The sequence below is a fragment of the Prionailurus bengalensis genome, chromosome A2 (genome assembly GCF_016509475.1).
Source record: "Prionailurus bengalensis isolate Pbe53 chromosome A2, Fcat_Pben_1.1_paternal_pri, whole genome shotgun sequence".
Classification (NCBI taxonomy): domain Eukaryota; kingdom Metazoa; phylum Chordata; class Mammalia; order Carnivora; family Felidae; genus Prionailurus; species Prionailurus bengalensis.
Genome location: NC_057348.1, coordinates 134,888,842 through 134,913,251, shown reverse-complemented (window position 1 = coordinate 134,913,251; position 24,410 = coordinate 134,888,842). Strand labels below are relative to the sequence as shown.

General features: G+C 38.8%; 1 protein-coding gene across 5 annotated transcripts in view; it reads right to left on the bottom strand.

Moving 5' to 3' along the window:
* Positions 1-24,410, bottom strand: part of ST7 (suppression of tumorigenicity 7) — a 252,225-nt gene that overhangs the window by 71,912 nt on the left and 155,903 nt on the right. For 3 of the 5 annotated variants that reach the window (XM_043589321.1, XM_043589322.1, XM_043589325.1), the window contains exons 7-9: positions 23,303-23,371; positions 21,249-21,403; positions 18,764-18,861 (exon numbers count right to left, since the gene is read on the bottom strand). In XM_043589321.1, coding sequence (XP_043445256.1) covers positions 18,764-18,861; positions 21,249-21,403; positions 23,303-23,371 — 322 coding nt within the window. The remainder of the gene's footprint in view (positions 1-18,763; positions 18,862-21,248; positions 21,404-23,302; positions 23,372-24,410) is intronic. The other 2 variants (XM_043589323.1, XM_043589324.1) reach the window with 1 other exon arrangement.

Below are 24,410 nucleotides of genomic sequence, written 5' to 3'. Positions count from 1 at the left end.
CAATACATGACCTCTCTGGACAATTAAATCACCAGTTAACTAGTTCTTCATGGAACTGAGCACATGATGTAAAATATACCCATCATCACTGATACCTGAAGAGAGAAATAACAGTTGTAGGCATGATGGCAAATCATCTGATGACAGTTCTATAATGATTCAAAGGGCTGGAAGGTTACCTAAAGAATTACCTTTCTCATCAAAATTGCACTCCACACATTCCCGAAAGTGAAATCTTCCTTAAATTTTCTAGTGACGAAGACAAGCTTTACGTTTATGCAGATCCTAACAAAAATATTTTCAGTATAAAATGCCCTCTTCTACTTGTTCCTCAATCAGATAAGGATAAAACAAGCATGGTCAGAATTTAGAAATCTTCTTCAAGAAGATTCTCTTCTTGGGGTGCTTGGGTGGCTCAGTGGCTCAGTTGCTTAAGCATCTGACTTCGGCTCAGGTCATGATCTCATGGTGTGTGAGTTCTAGTCCTACATTGGGTGAGAATGAGCCCCGCTTCAGGTGAGCTCAAGTCCCGTGACCAATGAATGTGAGCCTCTCTTCAGGTGAGCCCTACTTCTCTCTCCCCCTCTCTCTCTCGCCCTCCCACCCCACCCCTCCTGGGATTCTCTCTCTCTCTCTCTGCCCCTTGCTCACTTGTGCCCCCCCCTTCTCTCTCAAAAAATAAATAATACATAAAAGCAAGGGTCTGATAGTACCATTGAATTATCTATGTCATCATGTGTGTGTAAAATTTCCCTACTCTAAACTCATGGTAAACTGTAGTTTCAAGAACAGCAAGGGTGAAGTTGGAGACAAGGGCAGGGAAGAAGTCAGCCCCATCCTGTTTTAGGGAAAAGAATAACTGGTGCGCTCCTCAAAACAGACAGGTAACACTATGAGTAAAACATTTTCCTTATCATCTTAAACAGCTTCAAATAGGGCTTTGCCCTGGCCTTGAGATCGTGAACAAATCCGAACAATGTGATGCATATTTCAAATGGCTTGGAAGCAGGCCCAGTAACGGAAAACAGGATGATAAGCATCCTTCCCTCTGTGATGACCTGGCATTGCTCTCCTGTTCCAGGAGTGGCCTCAACGAACAACTAAACATACCGGCCAACAATTACTGCCAGAAAGGCCTTTTTATGCCAAAACCACAATAACTGTGTTTGGCACACACCCTTCCACGTTCACAGGGGTAATGGTAAATAACTCTATTCAGGAGATTAACTCATTTGGTTATCTGGGGCACAGCTAACAAATACTCACCCTAGCAGGCATCTCACAATGTGGTCATGCTGAAAGTTAAGAATTAGGAAAGATTCTTTTATAAAGCAACAGGCGGGAGGTCAGCACCTCAACCTTTGACATAAACCCCCACACTCCTCTGTCATCACTTTGCCTTCCAGTGTTCCTTTTCCTCCCAGGTCTTTCCACTCTACCCTGCTGGAGCCTGAGTCCATGATATAGAAATTCCCCGACGTACCCACGAACCATTTACACAACACGAGCCTGAGCTCACTGTTCCTGTTTCAGCTGTTAATTTGACCCACAAAACTTGTGTCTAGCAGGAAGGATGTAAGACTGGCTTCTCCTCGTTCCCCAAAGCACATCTAACCATTACTGCTCAGCCCTGCCCTTGGGAAGCAGTTCCTGCTCCTCCGAAGCTCATGCCATGATGTTCCAGCACTTGCCGCCATCCTTCAATCCTGTTTTCTACCAGGCAACAGACACTCAGACACTGAAGATTTGGGCACCTGGCTGCATATTCTTACTTTTAACCTCAAGCCCTAGCCTCAGTGGAGATTATTACAGTCCATGTAAAAATCCCATGTACTATCCTAGACTCTCAATTGTTTTACTATCTGAAAGCAAAAGACTATCCCTCCACTGCATTAGGTATCTAACCCAAGGCTACCTAGCCAAACTCTAGACCTTGACATCTAGATGTCCATGTCTCATATAAAATATGCAACTCTGACCATAACATACTGATCTCCAGTTATGTTATAGCACTGCTCACACCAAACTTCCTCTTTAATGTTACTAAGACCACCAGTGTCTTATCCTTTTCACTTATTGTCTGTGCTTGTCTTTCTCAGGCCACACCTATTACTCTTAAATTTTGTTCTTCTTTTAGCTTCCATGACATCACACTCCCCTGGTTTTCCTCCTCCCTTTCCTAGTGCTCCATTGGAGGTTTCTCCTCTACCTAGCCTGTCAGTGTTAAAAGACCCTGAAGGTCACTTCTTAGCCTTCCTTCTTCTCTGTCTACATCTCTACATACATGATCTCACTCAATACCGTGGCTTTAAATCCTATACATATGTTGAGAATTCCCAAACTCCTCACCTCTGAGTTCCAGACACATATCCAATTGACTTCATGATATTTCCACCTGGAGGTAAATTTAACATGCCAAAACAGACCTCTAACATCTGTTATTCCTCTAGTCGTCTTCCTCTCTGACCATCACCAAGCTGCTCAGGCTAATAACCCATGGACTCATACGTATCACATTTTTTGAGAATACAATTTCTTTCTTTCCACATCCAGTCTGTTCAGCAATTCATTTTTCAGGTAACTACTGAGAAGCTACTATGCACCAGGCACTGTTCTATTGGGATACAGTAGTAAACAGATACAAAATTTTTACTTTCCTGAAAGTGACCTTCTAGTGGAGATAGAAATTAAGCAAAAAATAAATAGAGAGAAATGATATATGTGGCAATATATATCACCATAAGGTAGTAATAGGTTCTAAGGAGATAAACAAGGCAGGGAAGGGGGTTAGAGAATGCTGGCATGGCAAGAAGAAGTAATTTTAAATACAGATATCAGGGAAGGCAGGGCAAGAAAGGTAGGAAGGTAACAGTTAATAAGAAAGTGAAACAGGTGAGGGAGCAAGTCATGAGAGTGTCTGGAAAAGGAGCATTCCTGGGGAAGATTCCAGCAAGTGTGAAGATCCTGAGGTGAGAATGAGTCAGGCATGTTCAACAGACAGCAAGAAGCCAATGTGGCTGGAGCACAGTGAATCCAGAACAGAAACAAGGGCTAAATTATGTAGGGCCTTGTAGGTCACTTTAGAGTTTAAATTCTGACATAAGAGACTAATGAAAGGTTTGAAGCCAAAGAATGACATGATCTAATTTATGCCTTACTGGCTCATTCTAGCTGCTCTGTGGAGAGTAGATGCAAGGAGACAAGAGTGAAATCAGGAAGCCAGTTACAAGGTTAATATAGTCCAAGTGTGAGATAATGATGGTTTAGACTAGGGATGGCTGTGGACACAGTAAGAAGTGGTAGGATTCTAAATATATTTTAAAGGTAGAGCCAAAAAATTGGCCATTAGTCAAATCCTGTGGGTTTTATGTCCAAATATATCTCAAAATCATCCACTTCTCCATGGCCACCCCTAATTCTAAACCCTCCCTCATCAGTTCTTTCCTGGACTGCTATTATAACTTACCTAGACTCCCTGCTCCCACCCTCGCCCTCGATTTTCAGCAATGTACCCAATAATTTAATAAAAACATCAGTGAGATTATATCCCTCCTCTGTTTCACATATGCTAATGGATTCCCACTGCACTTTATTTCCTGAAAAGCCCTAAAGGACAAAGCTGCCTGCCTTTTCAAGTTCATCTCATTCCAACCTTCCCTTCATTCACCCTGGATTCCTTTTCTTTCTTCTTCTTCTTCTTCTTCTCTTTTTAAATATGTATGTATATATGTATGTATGTATGATTTTGAGAGTGAGCGATAGAGAGCAAGTGAAGGAGGGGCAGAGATAAAAGAGAGAGAAAGAATCCCAAGCAGGCTGTCAGTGCAGAGCCCGACGTGGGAGTCAATCTCCTGAACTGTGAGATCATGACCTGAGCTGAAATCAAGAGCTGGATGCTAAACCTACTAAGCCACCCAGACACCCCAACTCCTTTCCATTATTATCCAATTCTTTCCAAACCCACGGTCTCTGAATTAGCTCTTCCTCTGTAACATCTTCCTCTGCAGCCCCTCCCAGTTACCCTCTTTCATAGCAGACTTTCTAACACTCACCTCAGTCTGTAATTGTCTTTGTCAACCATGTTCCCTGTCCATTATAACTGTTCCATTACAGCTGTAATTGTTGGCTGTCTCGTTCTCCACTATGTACTTAGTGCTTAGAACTGGGTCTAGCACCTTGCAGGCCCTCCATAGGCACTTTTTTAGAAACAATGAATCCATCATCCCTTCTTACCTTCCTTCCCTCCCTCCCCTCTCCCCCTAGAACCCATGGCTCATCATCTTACCACTTCCTTGACAATCCCTCAAGTTCCTGACTTCCTTGTCTGTCCATTTCACTCACCCAGCAACACCTGACATTGAATCAAACCAGACGATTACCAATTCTGTCCCAACATCCAGGCCAAAGAACACAACTGTGAGGTTTGGAGGAACAACTGAAATATAATAATCTCCAACTTCTGAGGGGCTGAAACTGCTCAGTGAACCGCTAGTAAATTTCCCTGGTGACTTCTCTCCCCTATTCTACCACTCTCTCCATGCTTTTAACCCATATCATCCCAATTCACTCTCAGAAGAACATCTTGTCATCTAACTTAATCAAGAAAGCAAGAGTCAAAAGGAAGGACCCCCTTCCATTCTTCAGCCCTATCTCTCTACTACAATCCCCATCTGCATCCAGATCTATCTGTGTATCCCTGCCAGCCACGCATGGAATCCCTTCCCTCCTGTTCTCCGGAATTCATCACTGCACACTCCTCAGAACTTCATTCTATCAATGATGCCCTCTCTTTTTATAGATGTTCAACTTCTCCCTTTCTTCTCAGTATTTTCCATCAACATATGAATGTGCTCTGGTCTTCTACTGCTTACATGTTCCATTCTAGATACAATCTCCTCTTTCTTTTCCTTTTATTTATAAGCTTACTGACAGGGGCATCTCAAGTAGAACATTACCTCACAACGAGTAGACAACGTAATGCAATCTATTATAAACCTTTATATCCCATTGATCTTGCTGTAGCCAAATTACCAACCACCTTTTAAAAGTAAAACATAACAAATATTTTCTCCATGATAAATATTTATTGAATATGTAATGTGTGACAAGCACTGTGCTAAGAATTGTTCTGATCTCATATTCATTTTCCTTTCTTTCTATGGTTTTCGTAATACAATATTCTCCTAGATTTTCTATCTACTTCACTCATCACTTCTTTTCAAGTCTCCTTTGATCAACCTATTCTGCATTTCCCTTCAATTTTTTGTTTGTTTGTTTTCCTTTAAACTTTATTCACTCTTCCCTGGATGACCTCATCCTCGTTTACCATTTTAATCACCTTTCATGCTGATCATTCCCAGAACATCCTCCAGTCAAAGTTTCTCTCTGGTGCTCAAGGCCTGTATATCCTACCACCTACTAGATATTCCCATTTCGATGACCCACAGGCACTGTAAAAGTAGCATATCTAAATTCTTCCTGTCCTCCCCACCTCTTTCCCAAACCAGGTACTTATATTATAATCTCAATCCCCATAATGGCGCCATTGTCTCCCCAGTTTCCTAAGCTAGAAGTTCAGAAGTCATCCATGATTTCTCTTGCATGTTCTCTCCCTCACACAACAACCAATGCCCTGAAAGTAAAAACAAAAACAAGAGAAATTTATCCAATAAATCTCCAATTTCTTTCAACTCTACCTCTTTAATCTCTCAAATCCACTGAGGTTGTTCTACCAAGACTCATTAAATTAAAACCAGAGCATTTGGATGTGTGTGTGTCTCTGTTACTGAAGAGAAGGCAAGACTGAAAAAAGAAATCATACCACACAGGATAGCGTTTCTATCTTTGCGAAAGGGACATATATTCAGATGCAGCAGCATAAATTGAACCCTCACTCTTTAGAAAAAGGCCTAAATAAATTTCCCTTTTTGGAATCAGAGCATATTTATTAATACGCCAACTCCAAGTCTACTCAAAAAGCCTTTCTGCATCCCACATCACTGTAGTAAAAGAACTCAGGCAAAGAACTTAACCAATTGAGATGAAAAACTAAACAAATATGTCTACCTCCTCTTCCTCCCACAAACCTATTAAAATGACAGGAAAGTGGCACAAAAGGAGACAAATCTATACTTGGATGAAAACAGCAAGAGGGACAGGAAGAATGGCTGGCAGAGCCACCAAACAAGCAATTTTAACAAATTTCTCTAAGACAAACTACAAACAGGACTTGATTCAACCACGGCAGGGAAAGCTAAGGAAGCTGCAGCTCTTCTTCAGAGAGGCTCCCAATTTATAGAGAAGGCAGGGACAGAGAGCAAGAGTGGGTTCCCAGGCAGTAACCGTACATAACTAAACACTTGACCACAGAACAGCTGGGCTGAACAACTCTTCTCACACCTAAGAGTTGAATAGAGATGAAATGCCTGCCTACTCTATAATCAGACAAACATTTGCTAAAGGAACTTAAGGTTTATTCAGGATGGAAAAGAGCTTCTAAGGTAGGAGTTGTAAATTCTCAGTCAGTCCTCTTACTTTTGCATTTCGTGGGATGTGCTGTGGGAAGTACTCCTATCTATTCCCACCCAGCCATCTAGTCATCCATCCATTCATTCAACAAAATCAACTGAGAAGCTATCATGTACCAGAGAACAAAATGAAGTTCCTGCCCTTGTGGAGTTTACTTTCCAGTGGAGGTAGGCAATGTAGACAATAAACAAGTAAACAAGTAAATGAGACTTCAAAAGTGAAAGGGCAATAAAACAATAAGACAGTAATATGATTGAGAATGACAATGTGTGTAACATAACAGTATGAAAATGTGTGTGTGTGTGTGTGTGTGTGTGTGTGTGAGAGAGAGAGAGAGAGAGAGAGAGAGAGAGAGAGGCAGTATGCACAGTGCTCCTACAGCTGGGTATCCCTGAAAGCTCCCCTAAGGTGACCAGAAGGAGCCGGCCGAGTAGGGATCTGGAGCAGAGTATTCCAGGCAAAGAGAAGGGTCTGTACAAAGTCCCTGAGGAAGGAACAAGCAAACTTGGCATACTCAAAAAGAATCCAATGTGGCTATGGCCTAGTGAGTAAGGAAAAACAGTAGCATAAGCTGAGTTTGGAAGAGTAAGCAGGGAGCAGATCATATAGGACCTTATAAGCTTTGTAAAGAGTTTGCATTTTATTTAAAAAAAATTTTTTTAACATTTATTTATTTTTGAGACAGAGAGAGACAGAGCATGAACAGGGGAGGGGCAGAGAGAGAGGGAGACACAGAATCTGAAACAGGCTCCAGGCTCTGAGCTGTCAGCACAGAGCCCGACGCGGGGCTCAAACTCACGGACCGTGAGATCATGACCTGAGCCGAAGTCGGACGCTTAACCGACCGAGCCACCCAGGCGCCCCTGCATTTTATTTTAAATGCAACAGTAAATCACCGAAGGCTTTTATGCAAGCAACAACTTTTGATCTGAGTTTTACAACACATCTCACTATGTTCTACAGAAGGGACTCTACCAGGGCAAGAGCAGAAGCTTGGAGATCAGAGATCAAGTGCATAGTTTGGATGAAAGACAATGGTGACCTAAGTGAGGATCACAGCAGTGCAACTGTACCACTGTGTGCATATTTTGGCAGAAAAGCCTACAAGACCTGTACACATTAACTGAATGTGAAAGGTGACACAAAGTGAGGAGTCTAGGGTATCTGGGAACTTTTTCTTACTCTACCTAAGCAGTAAAAATTTCACTGGTGGGAGAGTATAGCAGGGTGCCCTACTAGAGACTAAGCTCATATTTAAAGGGCTCAATGAGACTCAGGTCTCAGAAAGTGCTGTTGTGCATCAATGGACTCTTGAGTCACAAAAGTAGTGTCTCCTGGCCCATGTTGAGGGAGAAAGCCATCAGGGTATATGCTCTTAATAAGTAGGACGGACAACTGTCCAGGAAGGAGATATATTTAATATTTTTTTATCGATTATTAAAAAGGGAAACCCAGGAAGCCTCTCTGGTCATCACACACATTGCTGGCTTTGTTGCCTCTATGGTTTCTGTTCCTGCTATCCCAGATCAGCCAATATTGTCTGTTTCCAGTGATCATCTCTCTGTTCACCCTAGAATTCAACAGCTTCACTGGCTCCTGGTCCAACCAAACCAAAGGAGACTCAGATACCAGTGCTTCCTGTACATCTCACAGAACAAAGAGCTGCATACAAATTTCCTTGGTTGCTATGTGAGTCTGCAGAGGGGACAGTCATAGGCTCAGTTAAGTGTATCACTGGGAAGAAAATAATAGATATTGGTAAGCTTAATAACTAATTAAGAAACATAAATATAAGTATGGATCTTAGTTAGTAGAGACCACAAAAAGAATGAAATAAAATTTTTAAATGGTTAGCCAGCAGATAAGTTCAGTGGAAGAAAGGAAGAAAGTATAACAGATAAAAAACATGAAAAACAGCAAAAATGACTCTAAACAAAATAATGACAATTAACTCAAATAGGAAAAATATACCAACCAAAAGTACAAAACTCTACAACTGATAAAGACAATATGTGGCAAAAATTTTATAGATCCCATTGGCCCATCAAAAAGTCACAGAAAATTTGATTATAAAATTTGGAACTAAATATAGCAGGCAAATATGAATCCATATAAGCTAGAGCATTCCATTTTAATACAAGTTAAGAGAAAATCTGGGCAGGAGAAAAAAAAGATACAAAGGAAGGGCATTATATACTTTTAATGATGTATCAGTAAGAGAATAATCAACAACAAAAATGCATCTAACAACAGTCTCAAAATATATAGAGCAACAATTAACTAAGCATGGGGAGAAAAAGCAAATAAATTTTAAAAACTGGTGAATATTCTATCATATTCCTCTCTGAAACTCATAGAGCAAGCAGAAAAAATAAGCTAAGACACATAAGATTTGAATAACATGGTTAATAAGATCAAATTAGTAAACACATAGACTTTTATAAACAATGGGGAACATATTCCCTTCAAACACAGATATAACAATTATAAAAATGGACTATGTACTAGGCCTTAAAGCAAACATCCATAAATTCTCCCCAAATCAGTATCATATGATCTATGTTCTCTAAGCATAACATAAAAAAATTATAAATCAATGACAAGGACTAAAAACATACAATATGGGATAAGATGAAATAATAAGGGAATTCAGGAATACTTAGAATTAGTGGAGTTAAGTGTTCAACTTTAGAAAATTTGTAAAAAGGCAATAAACACAGAGATGAAGGAGGGAAGAAAAAGAAACAAAATAATACAAATATGGACAGAAAAAACTGGAATAAAGATAAAAAAAAGTTAAGAGGCACCTGGGTGGCTCCATTGGTTAAGCACGCAACTCTTTTGGCTCCGGTCATGATTTCACAGTTCATGGGTTCAAGCCCCGTGTCAGGCTCTGTGCTGACACTGAGGAGTCTGCTTGGGATTCTCTGTCCCCACCTCTCTCTGCCCCTCCCCCACACATGCTGTCTCTGTCTCTCTCAAAATAAACTTTAAAAATATATATTTAAAAAAACATTAAAAAGTTGAGAAAATAAATAAAACCAAATCCTAGTTCTTTGAAAGGATTAATAAAATTGAAACATCTCTGTCAAAACTAATCAGGGAAAATAAAAGTAAAAAGAAGCAAATGAACAGAATACAAAATGAGAAGGGAGGAAAAAATGACATAGTATTCTTTTTAATTATGAAATAACATTATGACTAGTTATGTTCAATAAATTTGAAATATATAACATATATACAGCAGTGTTTAAAACAGCCTAATATTGAGATATAAGGGCAGAGTCATGTATTACGGATGAGAATTTAAACAGTCACAGTCAGCCATTCTGGAGAATGCACTAGCAGGGCATACTGAAATCAAACATGCAGATGCTGTAACATCCAGCAATCCCACTCCTGGGTGTAGACCCTAGCAATCCCACTCCTGGGTAAAAGCTTCCCACGTGTTTATATGGATGTTCATGCAGCACTGCTGGGATAATGGAAGGTTGGAGGTAACTTAGAAGTCCTGCACTAGGGGAAAAGTTAAGTAAAATGAGTAAGAACATAATATAGAATATGATGCAGCAGTTAGAAACTACAAACTGTATACTAGAGGTACATAGAACAAAAATGGATAGACCTGAAAAATAGTATTAAGTGAAAATGGTAAGAAATAGACATGTAAATTAAACATGCACATGCTGCTGTATTGCATATTTTACAAGACTGTTATGGTCCTGGTTTCTCTGTAAACAATTAAGTTTTACCTTGCTGGCATTTTTAAATGAGTGGTATTATAATGGGAGTTCCTCGTCAACTATAATTTAGAAGAGATTCCATCAAACCCAGATGACCCATTACTTATTGTCTTTTTAACAGTTTCCTCACTTCAGCAAAGCAAAAATTTGCTATGGTCCACAACAAGATCAAGAAGCCATTATTTAAGATGAAAATGAGTATGTGCTCTCTGAAATGTGACATGTTCAAAACTAACCTTCCTAACCTTCCCTGCTACCAAAAAAAAAAAAAAAAAAAAGTTTTATATGAAGACTTCCACATCTTAACTGATAAAAACTCTTTTTCTTCTAAGACAAAATCCTTAGAACCATCCTTGAATTTTCTCACGATGCATATTAGTTGATTAGCAAATACTGCTGGTCCTACACTCATAATATATCTAAAATCTGACCACTTCTCACCACCTACTCTGCTACTGCTCTGTCTCTCACCAAGATGAAATACAAGAGCCTTGTGATTAACTTCCCTGCTTCTCCTTGCCACACAGCAGCCTGTAAAAAATTAAAAATGGCCATATCATTCCTCTGCTCAAAACCTTCCAAAGCTTCCCATTTCAGCCAGGGTAAAAGCTGAAATCTTTACTACACTCCACAAACCCTATGTGGCCTGTAATCCTCCCCCCTCCCTAGTCTACTCCATCCACACAGGACTCTTTTGCATACTCCTGCCTCACAGCCCTTGAGCATATATCACATGACTAAATTCTGCACCTCCTTCAGTCTTTGGTAAAACAACATCTTTTTAAATAGGATGATCAACATGTGCTTTCAGGTCTGTTTGGACCAGAAGGACAAGAAAGATCTATAAATCAGTTCTCTAGGGAGGTGCCAGATAGATAGAGAACACTCCAGATTCTTTACGGACTGCCATTCTATCACAAGAATAAGTTAAAGACTGAGTTACCAAGCTTTTATAAGTCAGAAGATTGGCTTAGACTTTTCCATGATTTTACGGTTTGCACAGTGTGCTCATATAATGCTTGATCATGGGGCAAGAAGCCTGAGAACTTATAAAATCAAGGCTGTCAGATGTTTGTGACAAAAAAGTAACATTAAAAATAAAACTGAGTTCTGATATTATTTCAAAACTGATTCTCTGGATAAAAGTTAACTAAAGGCAACCAAAAAGTGGAATAGAAAATACCAGAATGATCTTTTTGTGCTTCAACTTCTTTAAATCTTCATCTAAACAGGAGGCTATCTTACTGTTGTTCTAAAACTCCAGTTCAACAAGTATTTGAGTTGCCAAAACATGCAGGGATCATAATAAATAAATAAATAAATAAATAAATAAATAAATAAATAAGATGATCAGGTGTGCAAAATGACAAAGTGATTATGGGATTAAAACTGTGACTTCTGTGGCCTTCCAACTCTCTGTCCCTTAGCTTTCCTAATCCTCCTTATCCTGCTCTACTTTGTTTTCCACTAGTATCTATCAATTTTTAATATATTACAAAAATACATACTTACTGTGTTTATTATTTTTTCATCTCTTCTTTCTAGAATGTAACTGTATAAGGTCAGGGACGTTTGTTTTTTCACTGATTACACCTGGCATGAAATGGAGGTTCAATACACTTTCACTGAATGAATGAATGGGGTGAATGACTAATTGGTTTAGTGTAATCTGGGCATATAGCAAGACTAAAATCAAGGCTGTAGGGTAAAAAAAGAGAGAGAGAAGATGTGGAACCAGAGAAATAGTGGGTATGAATGGAGCCACTGAATAAAACCAGGATCAAGTCCTGGGAAGGTGAAATGCAGAAGAGCAGGAATCCAAGAGAAGAACTCATTGTAGACACAGTTAAGAAGCAGAAGCAGAAGGTCAATACCTGGGAAAGTAGGTCAGGGAGTTTGGAAAAGGGAAGCTAAATCAATCTCCCAGATGACAGGCACTGACATGTCTAGAACTGCTCACAGGCCAGCCATATGTATTGAAGGCTTTACTCAGCCGTAGATATTACTCACCACCCTGAAAAATGTGGGCCCAGCATATGAAAAATTCTGATAGTGACACTTATCTTCATGTATTTATTATGCCCCAAGTAAGACTTTCATGTAAATGATAATAGCTAATAGTAAATTAAAAACACCACTTCTAGGCAAGTTCTCATCCTCCTCAGGGACTATTTACCAGCTGCTCTTTGTATAGTGAATACACAGTACAATGCTGATTAAACCATGGTTCATCCTTACTGACACAAAAAGAGAAATCAGTAATTAATAAATCTATTATTTGCTCTTATTAAACACCTTCCCTTTCTATGTAAATCACTAATTGCCGATAATTTACTAAATAAGTTAACTTAAACAACATTTCAGGCAAATCCAAAAAAAAAAAATCATGATAAAAAGCAAGGGTTCATGTAAAGTCTAATTCTGAAGAACAGTGAGTTACTATTTACAGCATTTGCTTCCAAGATTCACTTTTTCTTTATTTCTAAGTATAGCAAAGATGGAATCTAGAAATAGGCCAACAATTACCATAGGAACACTTCCTAGAAATGAACACGTTTCACTGTAGACTTTGTCTTTAGCTCAATGATACATCTAGTTATCTTAAGAGCTTGAAAGCAACTATGCTCGAGTGATACTTGGTTACCTGAAGGTATTAAAATACTCCTCTTCCCATGCCCCAAGTCTGCATAATGTTACTGTACTTCTTCTAACAATCAACTGAACATCTTCTAAATTTATTCATCAACCAAGTTATCCATAATAATCCATGATGATTTTAAGGGAAAAAAAGAAGGATATTGATAAAAGGTAAATAATGTAATTTGTGGAATAGAAAGGCAAAAGAAAGGAACAAAACTAGAGAATTTAAGAATGAGAAAAAAAGATAAAAGGGAATAGAAATGAACTCCCAAAATATTCACTTAAAAGTTTTCCTCCTAGATTTTTTTTTTTTACCAATGCAATAAAAACAGATTTTCTGTTGCAGAACATTCCCTAAAATGAAATTTTAAAACAGCTTTGGAACAGCATACTAGATCTCTTTTACAGATCATTGACTTAATGAAGATTTTTCTTCATGAGCATAAGTGGGCAAAAATGCAAATCAACAGTCCTTAATGCTCCAAAGGCTTTGATTAGTCCCAGAGGTGGATATTTTCTAAAGCATGCTTTCAATAGAAGAGCTACTCTTCACAAATCATCTAAAGGGCATCCTCTTACTATTAATGCTGTTAAATTAATTCTCAAAGGTCAATTGCTCACACCGTGGGATACCTCTAATGACCTAAAAGGGATGAACAACTACAATAATTTTCTAAATAGAACTCATTTTAATCTACATTAATTTAAAAACAAATGTTACTACTTCCCCAGGAAATAAACAAGTCACAGCTTTGTTTAAAGCTCAAATTTTAGGTGGGTAGATTCTTTTCTTTGATATCCACATTTCTCAGTATGTACCCCATTTTTAGGGAGAATAAAAGTATACACAGATTACTGTACCTATATTTTGCTTTTACAGATGACTGGGTATTGTGGATTGAACAATGTCCTCCAAAAAGAAATTCTGAAGTCCTAACCCCTGACTCCTGTGAATGTTTCGGAAATCGGGTCTTTGTGGATGTAATCAAGTTAAGATGAGGTCATAAATCCAGTTCTAAATCCAACATGATTGGTGTCCTTTACAAAAAGATGGAAATTTGACTACAAAGACATACACAGGGAGAAAGAATGTCACGTGAAGGCAGAGGCAGAGATTGGAGTAATGGCCAGCAAGAAAGAACTCTTTCCTAGAGCCTTCAGAGGGAGTATGGCCCTACCCACACCTGGATTTCAGACTTCTGGTCTCCACAACTGTAACAGAATACATTTCTGTTGTTTAAGCCACTTAGCTTGTGATACTTTCTTACAGACTGTGACATTTTAGAACTAAGAAAGCATGGTCTCCTAAAATCAAGTAAATAAAATGTTTCAAGGAAGTTGTTATGACCTGTGTCAAGAGAAAGACCAGGATATTGAAAGAGGTAGTGTTCAGAGAGAAAGAGTGAAACTAGAATGAGGGAGAATGATGTGAAGATCTGCAGAAAACTACAAAACAGAGGGGAAACAGGTGATAAAGTCTGCGAGCATACGGTCAACTTTCAAAGGAGCTCTAGGTTTTAGGGCAGAGAGGCAGACAGTGATCTGGAAGCATGCACAAGGACCAAGGAAGACCACTGCCCCACATCAGGACTTCACATTCTCCTCTCTTTCTCATCACTCCAACCAACACCCCGCCAAAACCTTCAAGTTCATTTAGTCTTCATGTCCCAGGGTATCTCTTCAGGGAATCCCACATAAGACAAACAACCTCCCAAATCAGCTTGGTCCAAGAAACTGATCAACTCTGGGGATGCCACAGAGCACTGTGCTCACAGTAGTGGAAGCTCAGACTACTAACAAGACCGAATAAATATTCAATGTCTACCCCAAAACAGATCTACTCTCTTTAGGATTCTTCAGGTCAATGGTTCTTAGTGAGGAATGATTTTGTCCCCCAGGAGATATCTAGAAACATTTTTGGTTGTCACACTGGGGAGCAACAAAGGGACAGGTTGCTACTGGTATCTGTGGGTAGAGGTCAGGGATGCTATTAAGTATCCTACAATGCATAGGGCACCCACTACAAAGACTTACATGGCCCAAAATGTCAACTGTACTGAGACTGAGAGACTCAAGTCTAGACCAAATGACCTGGGGCAAGAGGAGCTCTTGGGTTCTTTCATATGGGCAAGGAATCCCATCCATACCAGTTTATCTACAACAGTTCTGACAGGGTATGGCTACTGGGCCAAACCAAACAGTCAGCCTTATGACTTCTATTCCAAATCTACTCAAATAGGGCCAGGAAAAGCTAGGAAAAAAAAATCCTTGAGGTTAACTAAATGGTAAAAGTTAAAAAGAAAAAACTGTGTCCTATATCAGATGTTAGAGAAGCAATTTTAAAATGAGAACAAGCAAAAAGGCTTTTCTTTAAATTTAAGAAAGCAGAAAATGTAACCCTTTTCATTTTGGATAAATAATACCATATAGTAAAATTCAAAAGTCAGCATGCTTTCTTAGTTCTACCCACTGCAGAGCATTCCTTCAATAAGATGTTTCCATATTCTTGATTATAAAAGGAAGCTAATTAAAGTGGGTTTTTTGAGACGATATCCTAGGAATTCAAAATAATTGATTTGTTGCTTTTTAAATGAGAAGCCAAGAATCTTCACATTAAGGAGCTTAGGTGTTCGTACCTCCTCAATATTTCACTTATAGTATCAGTATTTTACTAGATCCATAATCATCCACAGTTGTCCTTCCCGGAATTCCCATTCTTTTTTTAGGCTATCTCATCAATTAACAGTTTTTCCTTCCTTTAAGGGGTTTCCAGAGAATTGTTTTGAAGTGTCTACTTTCTACATGGAAAGCATTCTGACTCTACCATTTCTATTTCCAGTTTAAAATCTGCTGTAAGAAAGTTTCAACCAACATATATGGGGTAGGATTGCTGTGTATTCATAAGAAATTAGATCCTCCTGCCTCAGTGTTTTATCAGCAGGCTGCCTAGAATCCAGTGTGCTGTTTTATCAGAGGAACTTTTGCAGCAAGATGGTTTATGTGCATGTTGTTAAAGGAGTAAACCCTTCAGTGAGGTTCCCATTTATATATGACCCTGACCTGAGAGGAGTCAGGTCTGACCATCAACTGTTCCCACAAGGCTGAGGCCAGCTGCAGCTTTAACAAACACAGGGGTCCTCAACCTCCATCCTCCATTTGGGAGCCAGGAGTTTGTGAAGGAAACAACACTACGAATATTTCTCTTCAAAACACATCTCCACAATGTCTGACAGTGTCCCTCACAGGACTGTTACAAGAGTAGGGCCCATATCTACTAGAGGCTCTATATACACAGTTAAAAGGTAACCGTATTGGTATTCCAATAATAAAACAGAATTCTTTAAGGAAAGTAACCCAAGAAACACATGTATACATTCAGATACACACACATATATATCTGTGTGTGTGTGTGTGTGTACATATGTAATAGGAAAGATTGCTTGCCTTACTAACTGATTCATTCAAGAAAAAAAAAAACATCAGAAATGTCTCAAAATGTCCATCAGGGGAATGGTCAAGCAAATTATATCATACTTGCATAATAGAGAAAAAATGGGGGAAAAAATGTGAGCGTGTCTACCATGTGCCAGGTGTTTTTATATTATCTTATTTCATTCTCCCCAGTGCTCCATCAATTACCCTTTTAGGTAAGAATCACTAACCACAATCTACAGAAGACAAATGAAAAGCCCATAAAGAAAGTTGCCCTGGGTCACAGAGCTAGTGAAGAGCAAAGCTGACATTCACATCTAGGTTTTCTTACTCTCTGCCCAGCATTCATTCCATTGCATTCCAGATTTTCCCCCAAGATCTACATTTGGACTAAGTCAATAAATGGAATTGTAAATATGAAATAAAGTTAAGCAAAAGTCAAACCATTGCATGAATGTATTGGTTTCAATCATACGAAACTGTATACGCATATACTAAAACTGATGATAATCAGAATGAAACTGACAGAAAAAAATGGAATTGAAATTACCCCCCCATTTGTTTTTCCTATGAAGTTGCTTAAGCACATAATAAAGAAAATCACCCAAATCTGCTCCTCCATACATGCCTGTTCCGGCCTACCTAAGGTTAAGAAAAGGCAATAAATTTAAAACACCTTGTTAAAGGCTGAATGTGGCTGGGCCATTTTAAGATAAATATCCCATCCTTCATAAAATTCTCAGCTCTTTCAGAGACAAAGGGACTGGCAGAATTTCTTCACTGTATCAAAAGATGGAATTTCTGCAAGTTAAAAAGCTTAGAGAGCAAGTTCATGTCTCCACAGAACTTTCCTTTTGTAAAAATTAGCACTTACACTGTATGACAAACATTCTTTAAATTCTCCCCTCAACCAAAAGAATTTAATCCTGGGACATCCCCTTTACAGTGGCTTTGCCCACAGAGCATCTATCACCTTGAGTCAAATAGAATTATCTTGGAATCCCCCTCATCTTGTCCTCTCCTCAGATCTGGGAGCTATACCACTGTTTAATTGAGTAGTCGGACCCAAACACGGATCTCACCTTTACATTAGGCTGTAACTTGCAGAAATAATTAGGGGTGGGCCTGGATGGAGTGCAGGCCCTGAATAACAGAGTAACTGGGAATTTGTATGAATAACTGCCCTTCCAAAGATAAACTGAGAAGTGGCTCACTAGAGGTTTACACAGTCCCGTTCCCAAACCCGAAAGCTGAGAACCAGGCAAGATGTCACTTTAATCTTGTCCCTTGGTTCTTTCATTTTTATAATGGGCGGTTACCTATGTCTCTTGATTCAGGAAGACAGCACATGCATGAAGTGTTGGCAAAGGTTTTCTGAAATTGTTTTTAAAAAAAATGGTTTATAAATACAATTCACATTGGTGTCAGCTTCTTTATGAAAAAGTATTTCTTAATTAAAAAAAAAAATGTGGAAGTAAAAGTTCCTCTACTGATTTCCCTTAAAACTACTGTTTTGATTTAAAGTTACATATTAATAGTCTGTCTTGGTTCTCTCTTGTTTTAAAACTCTCACCTACTTCCTCTTTTGTTATGTTGACTACTAGTGATAAAATATCCTGATGCAAGAATCTAGGAGAATGCTTGAAATGACTACAATCAGATTAGATCATAATATTATTGGGGCGCCTGGGTGGCGCAGTCGGTTAAGTGTCCAACTTCAGCCAGGTCACGATCTCCCGGTCCGGGAGTTCGAGCCCCGCGTCAGGCTCTGGGCTGATGGCTCAGAGCCTGGAGCCTGTTTCTGATTCTGTGTCTCCCTCTCTCTCTGCCCCTCCCCTGTTCATGCTCTGTCTCTCTCTGTCCCAAAAATAAATAAACGTTGAAAAAAAAAAATTAAAAAAAAAAAAAAGATCATAATATTATTAAATTCGAGGGTAGCAATTAATTAGACCCATAGTTTTTCAAATCTTCCTGACTGTCCACACACACAAAAAAAGTCAGTTAGCTAAACTAACTGATCTCATTCTTGGTTTCTGGCTACAGCTCCACAGGTTTAATAATAAGCTCACCTACTGAAATTTCCTTAAGATGCCAGTCACTCTACTGAAAGCTTTGCATGTTTTATCTCACTTAATCTTCACAATAATCCTTAGTAGTAATTTTTTTTTGTTATTAGTATTGTTAAAGTTCTTGTTATCTATCCCCATTTCACAGATGAGGAAACAGGCACACAGCAGTAGACTCACTGGCCCAAGATCATTCACCTAATACACTGGGAGCCAGAGCCAACTCCCAGACTGGCTGGCTCCAGCAACCATGGGACCACCGCGCCATCACTGCTGCTCTCTGCAGCCATGCAGTGGCTCCTCCTTCTTTAAGTCAGGTACATTGCTACTGTTCAAACACAAATTTAAACTCACATCTCTCATCATTTTCACTGCTTCCCTGGTCCTCCCGAGTCTTCTGGCACACATTGCTAGCCTTCTTTTGATGTAGACCAAGACGTTGGTATCTCGTCCTGAAAAAGGAAATATGAAACACCAAAATTTAAAAATACAAAAGCTTTCAGCTGAGCAGCAAGAAAAAAATACAGAGGCTCCTTTGCCATACCCTTAAAGGAAAACCTCAGAGAGAGCAGAGTGCTCCTTTGGCTTTTTCTTACTGCCAGGAGCACTGACGAGTTTGCTAATAGTAAAACGCATACAGTGTAGTCAAAGCACTTAGACTTCCAAAGGTCAAATCATGTGACGGATTACCTAATCCATACTTTTGAGTTAGGATGTTGAATATTTGATAAATAAAATCATCTGCCACAAAGTGCTGGGGAAATGAGCATACCCATATTGAATGTGGTTTACAAGCAAGCATTCCATATTCTTCAGTTTGCATGCTTTTGCTGAACATGCAAAGAGGTGAATCTCAGGTTGCATCTTGATCAACTTTTTTTTTTTCCTGCTTGACATTAAGTCTGGAGAAGCCTCATCTTGAACTTCTGTTTTATATTATTCTTTCCCTAATACTAGTGACATCATAATCATCTCCAGGTCCCCAAAGCAGTCTATTTTAGATGGCAATATAACACATTCCAGATATGACAATAGAGTATGTAACAAAATGAAAAACTACCCTAGTGTTAGAGAAAGCATTGACAAGCTAACTAGTTACAATAATAGTCACTAAAATGGCACTAAAAAATACATTAACAACTTCTCATCTTAATCTTTTAATTATATGTCTTTTTGGATAAGTTTCTGAACCAGTGAGAACATGCATTCATTTAATCCTCAATAAAATTACCATGTTTTAGAAAAATATGACACACCTGTTATAGATTAAGTACATGTATAATATGCAGCTATTAAAAGATGTTAAGACCAAAGTCCTAACATTTCAAGTTTTAAAACAATGAGAACAAGATGTGTGCTGAAAATTTGCCAAGTGCCTACAAATTATTTTAAAGATGTGATTATATTTTTTGGATAGATGTAGGCAACAGGTTGAAAGGATTTAATTTACAGAAAAAAAGGAATAAAGAAAATTTCTTAAGTTATATTATAGTTTATGTAATGTTATGTGTTAATTCTCATTTAGTTCAGAAAATAGACATGCCTTCAAAATTCATTCTTATAAATTTTTTAAAAAGCAAGATACAGATGTGATTAGAAACTTGATTAACATATATACCTACTGCTTATAAATAAATATACTTACTGAATACAAAAAAAAACCTGTGTATTATTGTGTTGTGTGGACATACTCATGTATACACACAAAAATCAAAGATCTCACTGTAACTTAGTTATAAAGACTAATGCACTCAGTCTCTGTGTCAAATACAAGTTTAGCACTAAAATTTAATTTTATAATCTCAAATATGAAGGCAATGCAATCCTACTCCCCAAGATGCAGGAGGGAGAAATTCCACCTTAACGAAACAACCTGAAGTCTGAATGGACAATGAAAGGATTGCTACATTTCTACTTAAACAACCAACAAACTGACAAGTCAAGTGGCTCAAGGAATTCCAGAAACAATTTTGTTGTCTTGTTTTTTTATACCATCCCCCCAAAATATCACTGACCCTCTGTTTAGTGTACTAAAGTAAAAGGTCTCATTTTAAAGAGTTATCTTAAACAAAAGCAGCCACTATTTTTAATATAAGAAAGAGAAATAATTATGAACCCATGGCTTTTTCTCTCTGGAAGCCAATACCAAAGGGCTAAATACTGAGATAATCACCAATAACGGTGATACTCTTAGTTGTCCTATTTCAACCCATGCTGTAGAAGACTCCTAAGAGAAAACCTTTGATGACGTTAACATGAATTTAAGTCCTGTTTCCCAACTAGAACTTAAGTTATGGGGCAGAGAAACAACTAATAAACAGAGAAAAATACATAAGAATTCTTCGGAGAAAGTTATCATTAAAGGTTATTACCATTTATTTCTGGAGTTAAGAATCTCAAGAGCAGGAAAGAGAATCTGAACATTAAGTGAACAGCAATAAAGCTATAATTATGTACTGTGCTCTTATGGAAAGGAAAAAAATTATTAAGAAGAAAGGCAAAGGGGCACCTGGGTGGCTCAGTCGGTTAAGCGTCCAACTTCAGCTCAGGTCATGATCTCACAGTTTGTGGGTTCTGAGCCCCGCATCAGGCTCTGTGCCGACAGCTTAGAGCCGGGAGCCTGCTTCAGATTCACTGTCTCCCTCTCTCTCTGCCCCTCTCTTGCTCATGCTCTGTCTCAAAACTAAATTAACATTAAAAAAAATTTTTTTAAAGAAGGCAAAAATTAATATTTGTTCTCATCTATGAGAACCCTGTTCTGAACTGGCCTGAAAGTTTGTTCGGATTAATCGTGTTACAGTTCTGATCTCCCATCACGTCAACCTGGAGAAAACCTTACTATGTTGGGCTTCATACTGGGATCCGTGATGCTGTAGCTGCTGAGAACGCCGGTAACAGCCATCTCCAGCCTTCAGGGCCTGCTTAAACAGCTTTTCTGCTTCAGCAATGGTTGTTGCTTCCTCTTCAGCCAAGAGAATATAAGCAGTTGCACACCTGTCCATTCAGATAATAGCCACCATCAATTACAAATCCAAGGACACTGGAATAGCTGTAGGAGTACATGCAGAAGGGCAAGGAGTTATGCCAAAAACATGCAGAGTGGCCAACTGGTTCATGCACCCCTGGTCTGTAGTTGTTGACACAAAATAATGGCACAAAAGAAATGTCTGTATTTTAGCTTGAAAGGTAGGATGTGTAGTGTTAGGAGCTTGGGGCTCACGTATGGACTCTGCCCCTTATTAGTATGTCACTTTGGGCAAGTTATTACTCTGCCTCCCTGATGGAGAACAACATGGAATCTATTTGTTCACACTGTTGTTGTGAAGGTTAAGTAAGGTGATGCATGTGAAGTGCTCAGTACAGTAGCCAGCATGTGGTACATAATTAATGTCAACTGACAGTGGCAAAGATACTAGCTATTGTGAAATATCTCCTTCCAGCTCTCAAAGTTAGAGATCCTATATATAAGTTTACTGCTATTTACTAAACACTGATTCTCTTTAATATAAGGGTTTCTTCAAAATGAGAAATTCATTAAATCAGATAAATTACGGATTAAGACAACAGCGCTTCAACATCTCATTACAGTTAGCACTGATGTTCTGCCAGAGAACACTGGAAGAACCTACAGTAGTGTTGTTTCTGAAGAGCTCAAAATCTGAGTCAGCCTCAGTAGTGAACAAGAGTTAAATCTCATGCCTTTAGCAATAATAGCTACCACCTGTTGCTTAGTATACATTAAGCACTGTACCAGGCACTTAACATATATCGTCTCATTTAATCCTTTCAACAACCTCTAAGCTAGGAAGCCAGAAAGGATAAGCAGTTAACTAACAAACACGGGAACTCTTGGAAATTTAAACCTTCCCAATCATGTAAGAACAACCCAACTGCCAAAGAAAGGGAATGTAATTAGGAAATGGTGACGCCAGAGCAGACCATACAGGTCCTGATCTGCACCGATCCCTTTGTTTTCCTTCTTCTCCATTGCCCCTCTTGTGGTCATTTCCCTACTTATCAGAACCTCCATCAGACCACAGGAGAGAAAATAAACAGAAAGTGAAACCAAATGTTGCTTTTACCATTCATAAACTGCAACAGCCAGCTAGGAAAAGGAGGCTGAACTTACAGCTAATGGGAGGTTTGGGGTTACTGGTTAATCTTAGCCTTGAGGAGGGGTCTTATAAATTCTTTAGCCAATCCCTTTAATTTCATGCAGGACTAATCAATGGGGCTTTAGGCAGAATGTGGTGTACGAGGGAGAAAAATGCCCAGAAAAATGCTGTAAAAACCAATTACTATGGAGGGCAGCCGATACATGACTTGGAAAGAACAATAATGATCCTGAAACTTCCCAGTGATTCACTACAGAAAATAACGGGGATAGGCATCAAGAAGCAACACTTAAGGCTTCAGATGCTGACATATAAATATGGGTCAAGGGTAATGAAGTGAAAACTGAGATTATAATACTGAGTGGTAGATACAGTATCAGAGGAGTTAGCTCTAAGGTTATAGTTGGTGGGCTGGGAATTCAAGATAGGTTGGGGCAAGTTGCTTACTTTATATACATTTCAAATAGTATTCTTAGGAGAGGCAGAGTAGCACTACTAGCCAAGAAAACATGTATCTATGTGGAAAGTCATGAGTCTGGGGTAGAAACATGCTAAGAGCTTGTGAGTGAAGGAGAAAGAGCAATAGAAGTGCTAATGGTTGGGGAGTACAGAACGACTGCTCAGCTCAATGGAAGATATCGATGATGCATCCTTGTCACAACACAATACACATACAGAAGCAAGAAAGTATGGTGATGGGGGTGTCAACCTTCCAGATATCTGCTAGAAGAAGTCTCGTTTGGTTAGAAGTAGGGCACCCGACAGGTTCTTGACTTACTTTGGTAACAATTTTATCTCCCAGATGGTAGAGGAAGCAATTAGGGGAACTTCAACTCTGGACCTAATTCTGACCAAGAAGAAAAAAATAGTTGGTGAAATGAAAATTGATAGGAACATTCAGAGAGAGTTACTATGTCATTTTGGAGTTCACGGGCAATCAAAGAGGGTAAGGTGGACTTCAAAAACTTCAAAGAAAAGAGATATGATTCAATGGCATGAGACTCCGAAGGAAAAAAAAATGGTTTAAGAGGGTTGGGCAGCTTCCAAATGTCCACCTGTAACCGTAGTCACAAATGAACCTCTCAGGAAGAAAAGAGAGGTGACAATTAAGTAATCAATATGGCTGCACAGAGATCTCTCACAAGGTCAGATGTTTAAAGGACATGTAAAAAAAGATGGAAAGAGGGCATGTAATGAAGGACTACAAGAGAGTGGAATGAAATTATAAGAATAATGTCAGGAGAGCTAAAACTCCAAAAATTACCTGAAGCTTGCAAAGCAAAATAAAGACAAAACAAAACGCTAAAGACAACCATCTATTCCCTGTTTTAAAATTATGTTTAAAACCCTATTACCACCCCCATTTCTCTAAAACCATCGCAAAAATAAATAAGCAAAAAAGACAAACAACACAACAACCACATCAAAACAAGAAAAGTTTATAGTTAGTAGCAGCAGATAATAAAGAGAATGCAAAACTCTCTGACTTCTATTTTGTTCCTGGCTTCTCCATCAAGGAGCATGATTGTCAGGCTGAAAAGGGGAGAAGAAATTAAACTCTCATGGGGGTAAAAAAGATGTAAGATAGCAAATAACTGATCGATTCTAAGTGAATTACTGTACTGGGATGGGTAAATCCCAGGAAGCCAACAGACCCTATAGTCAGGCCATGGAAGTGCTCTCTGTGAATAGTTAAGGAATCACAAAGAATGGACAGGTGCTAGAAGATGAGATGACAAATGTAGTAAAAATGTTCAAAAGGGGAAGAAGGCAGACTTCCCAAACTACAGAACAGTGATTTGGAAAGAGATTCTAATGGATTATTAAAGGGATGGTCTCCAAGCATTTTTAAAAGAAAGTGGTGAACACTTAAATCCGCTAAGAAC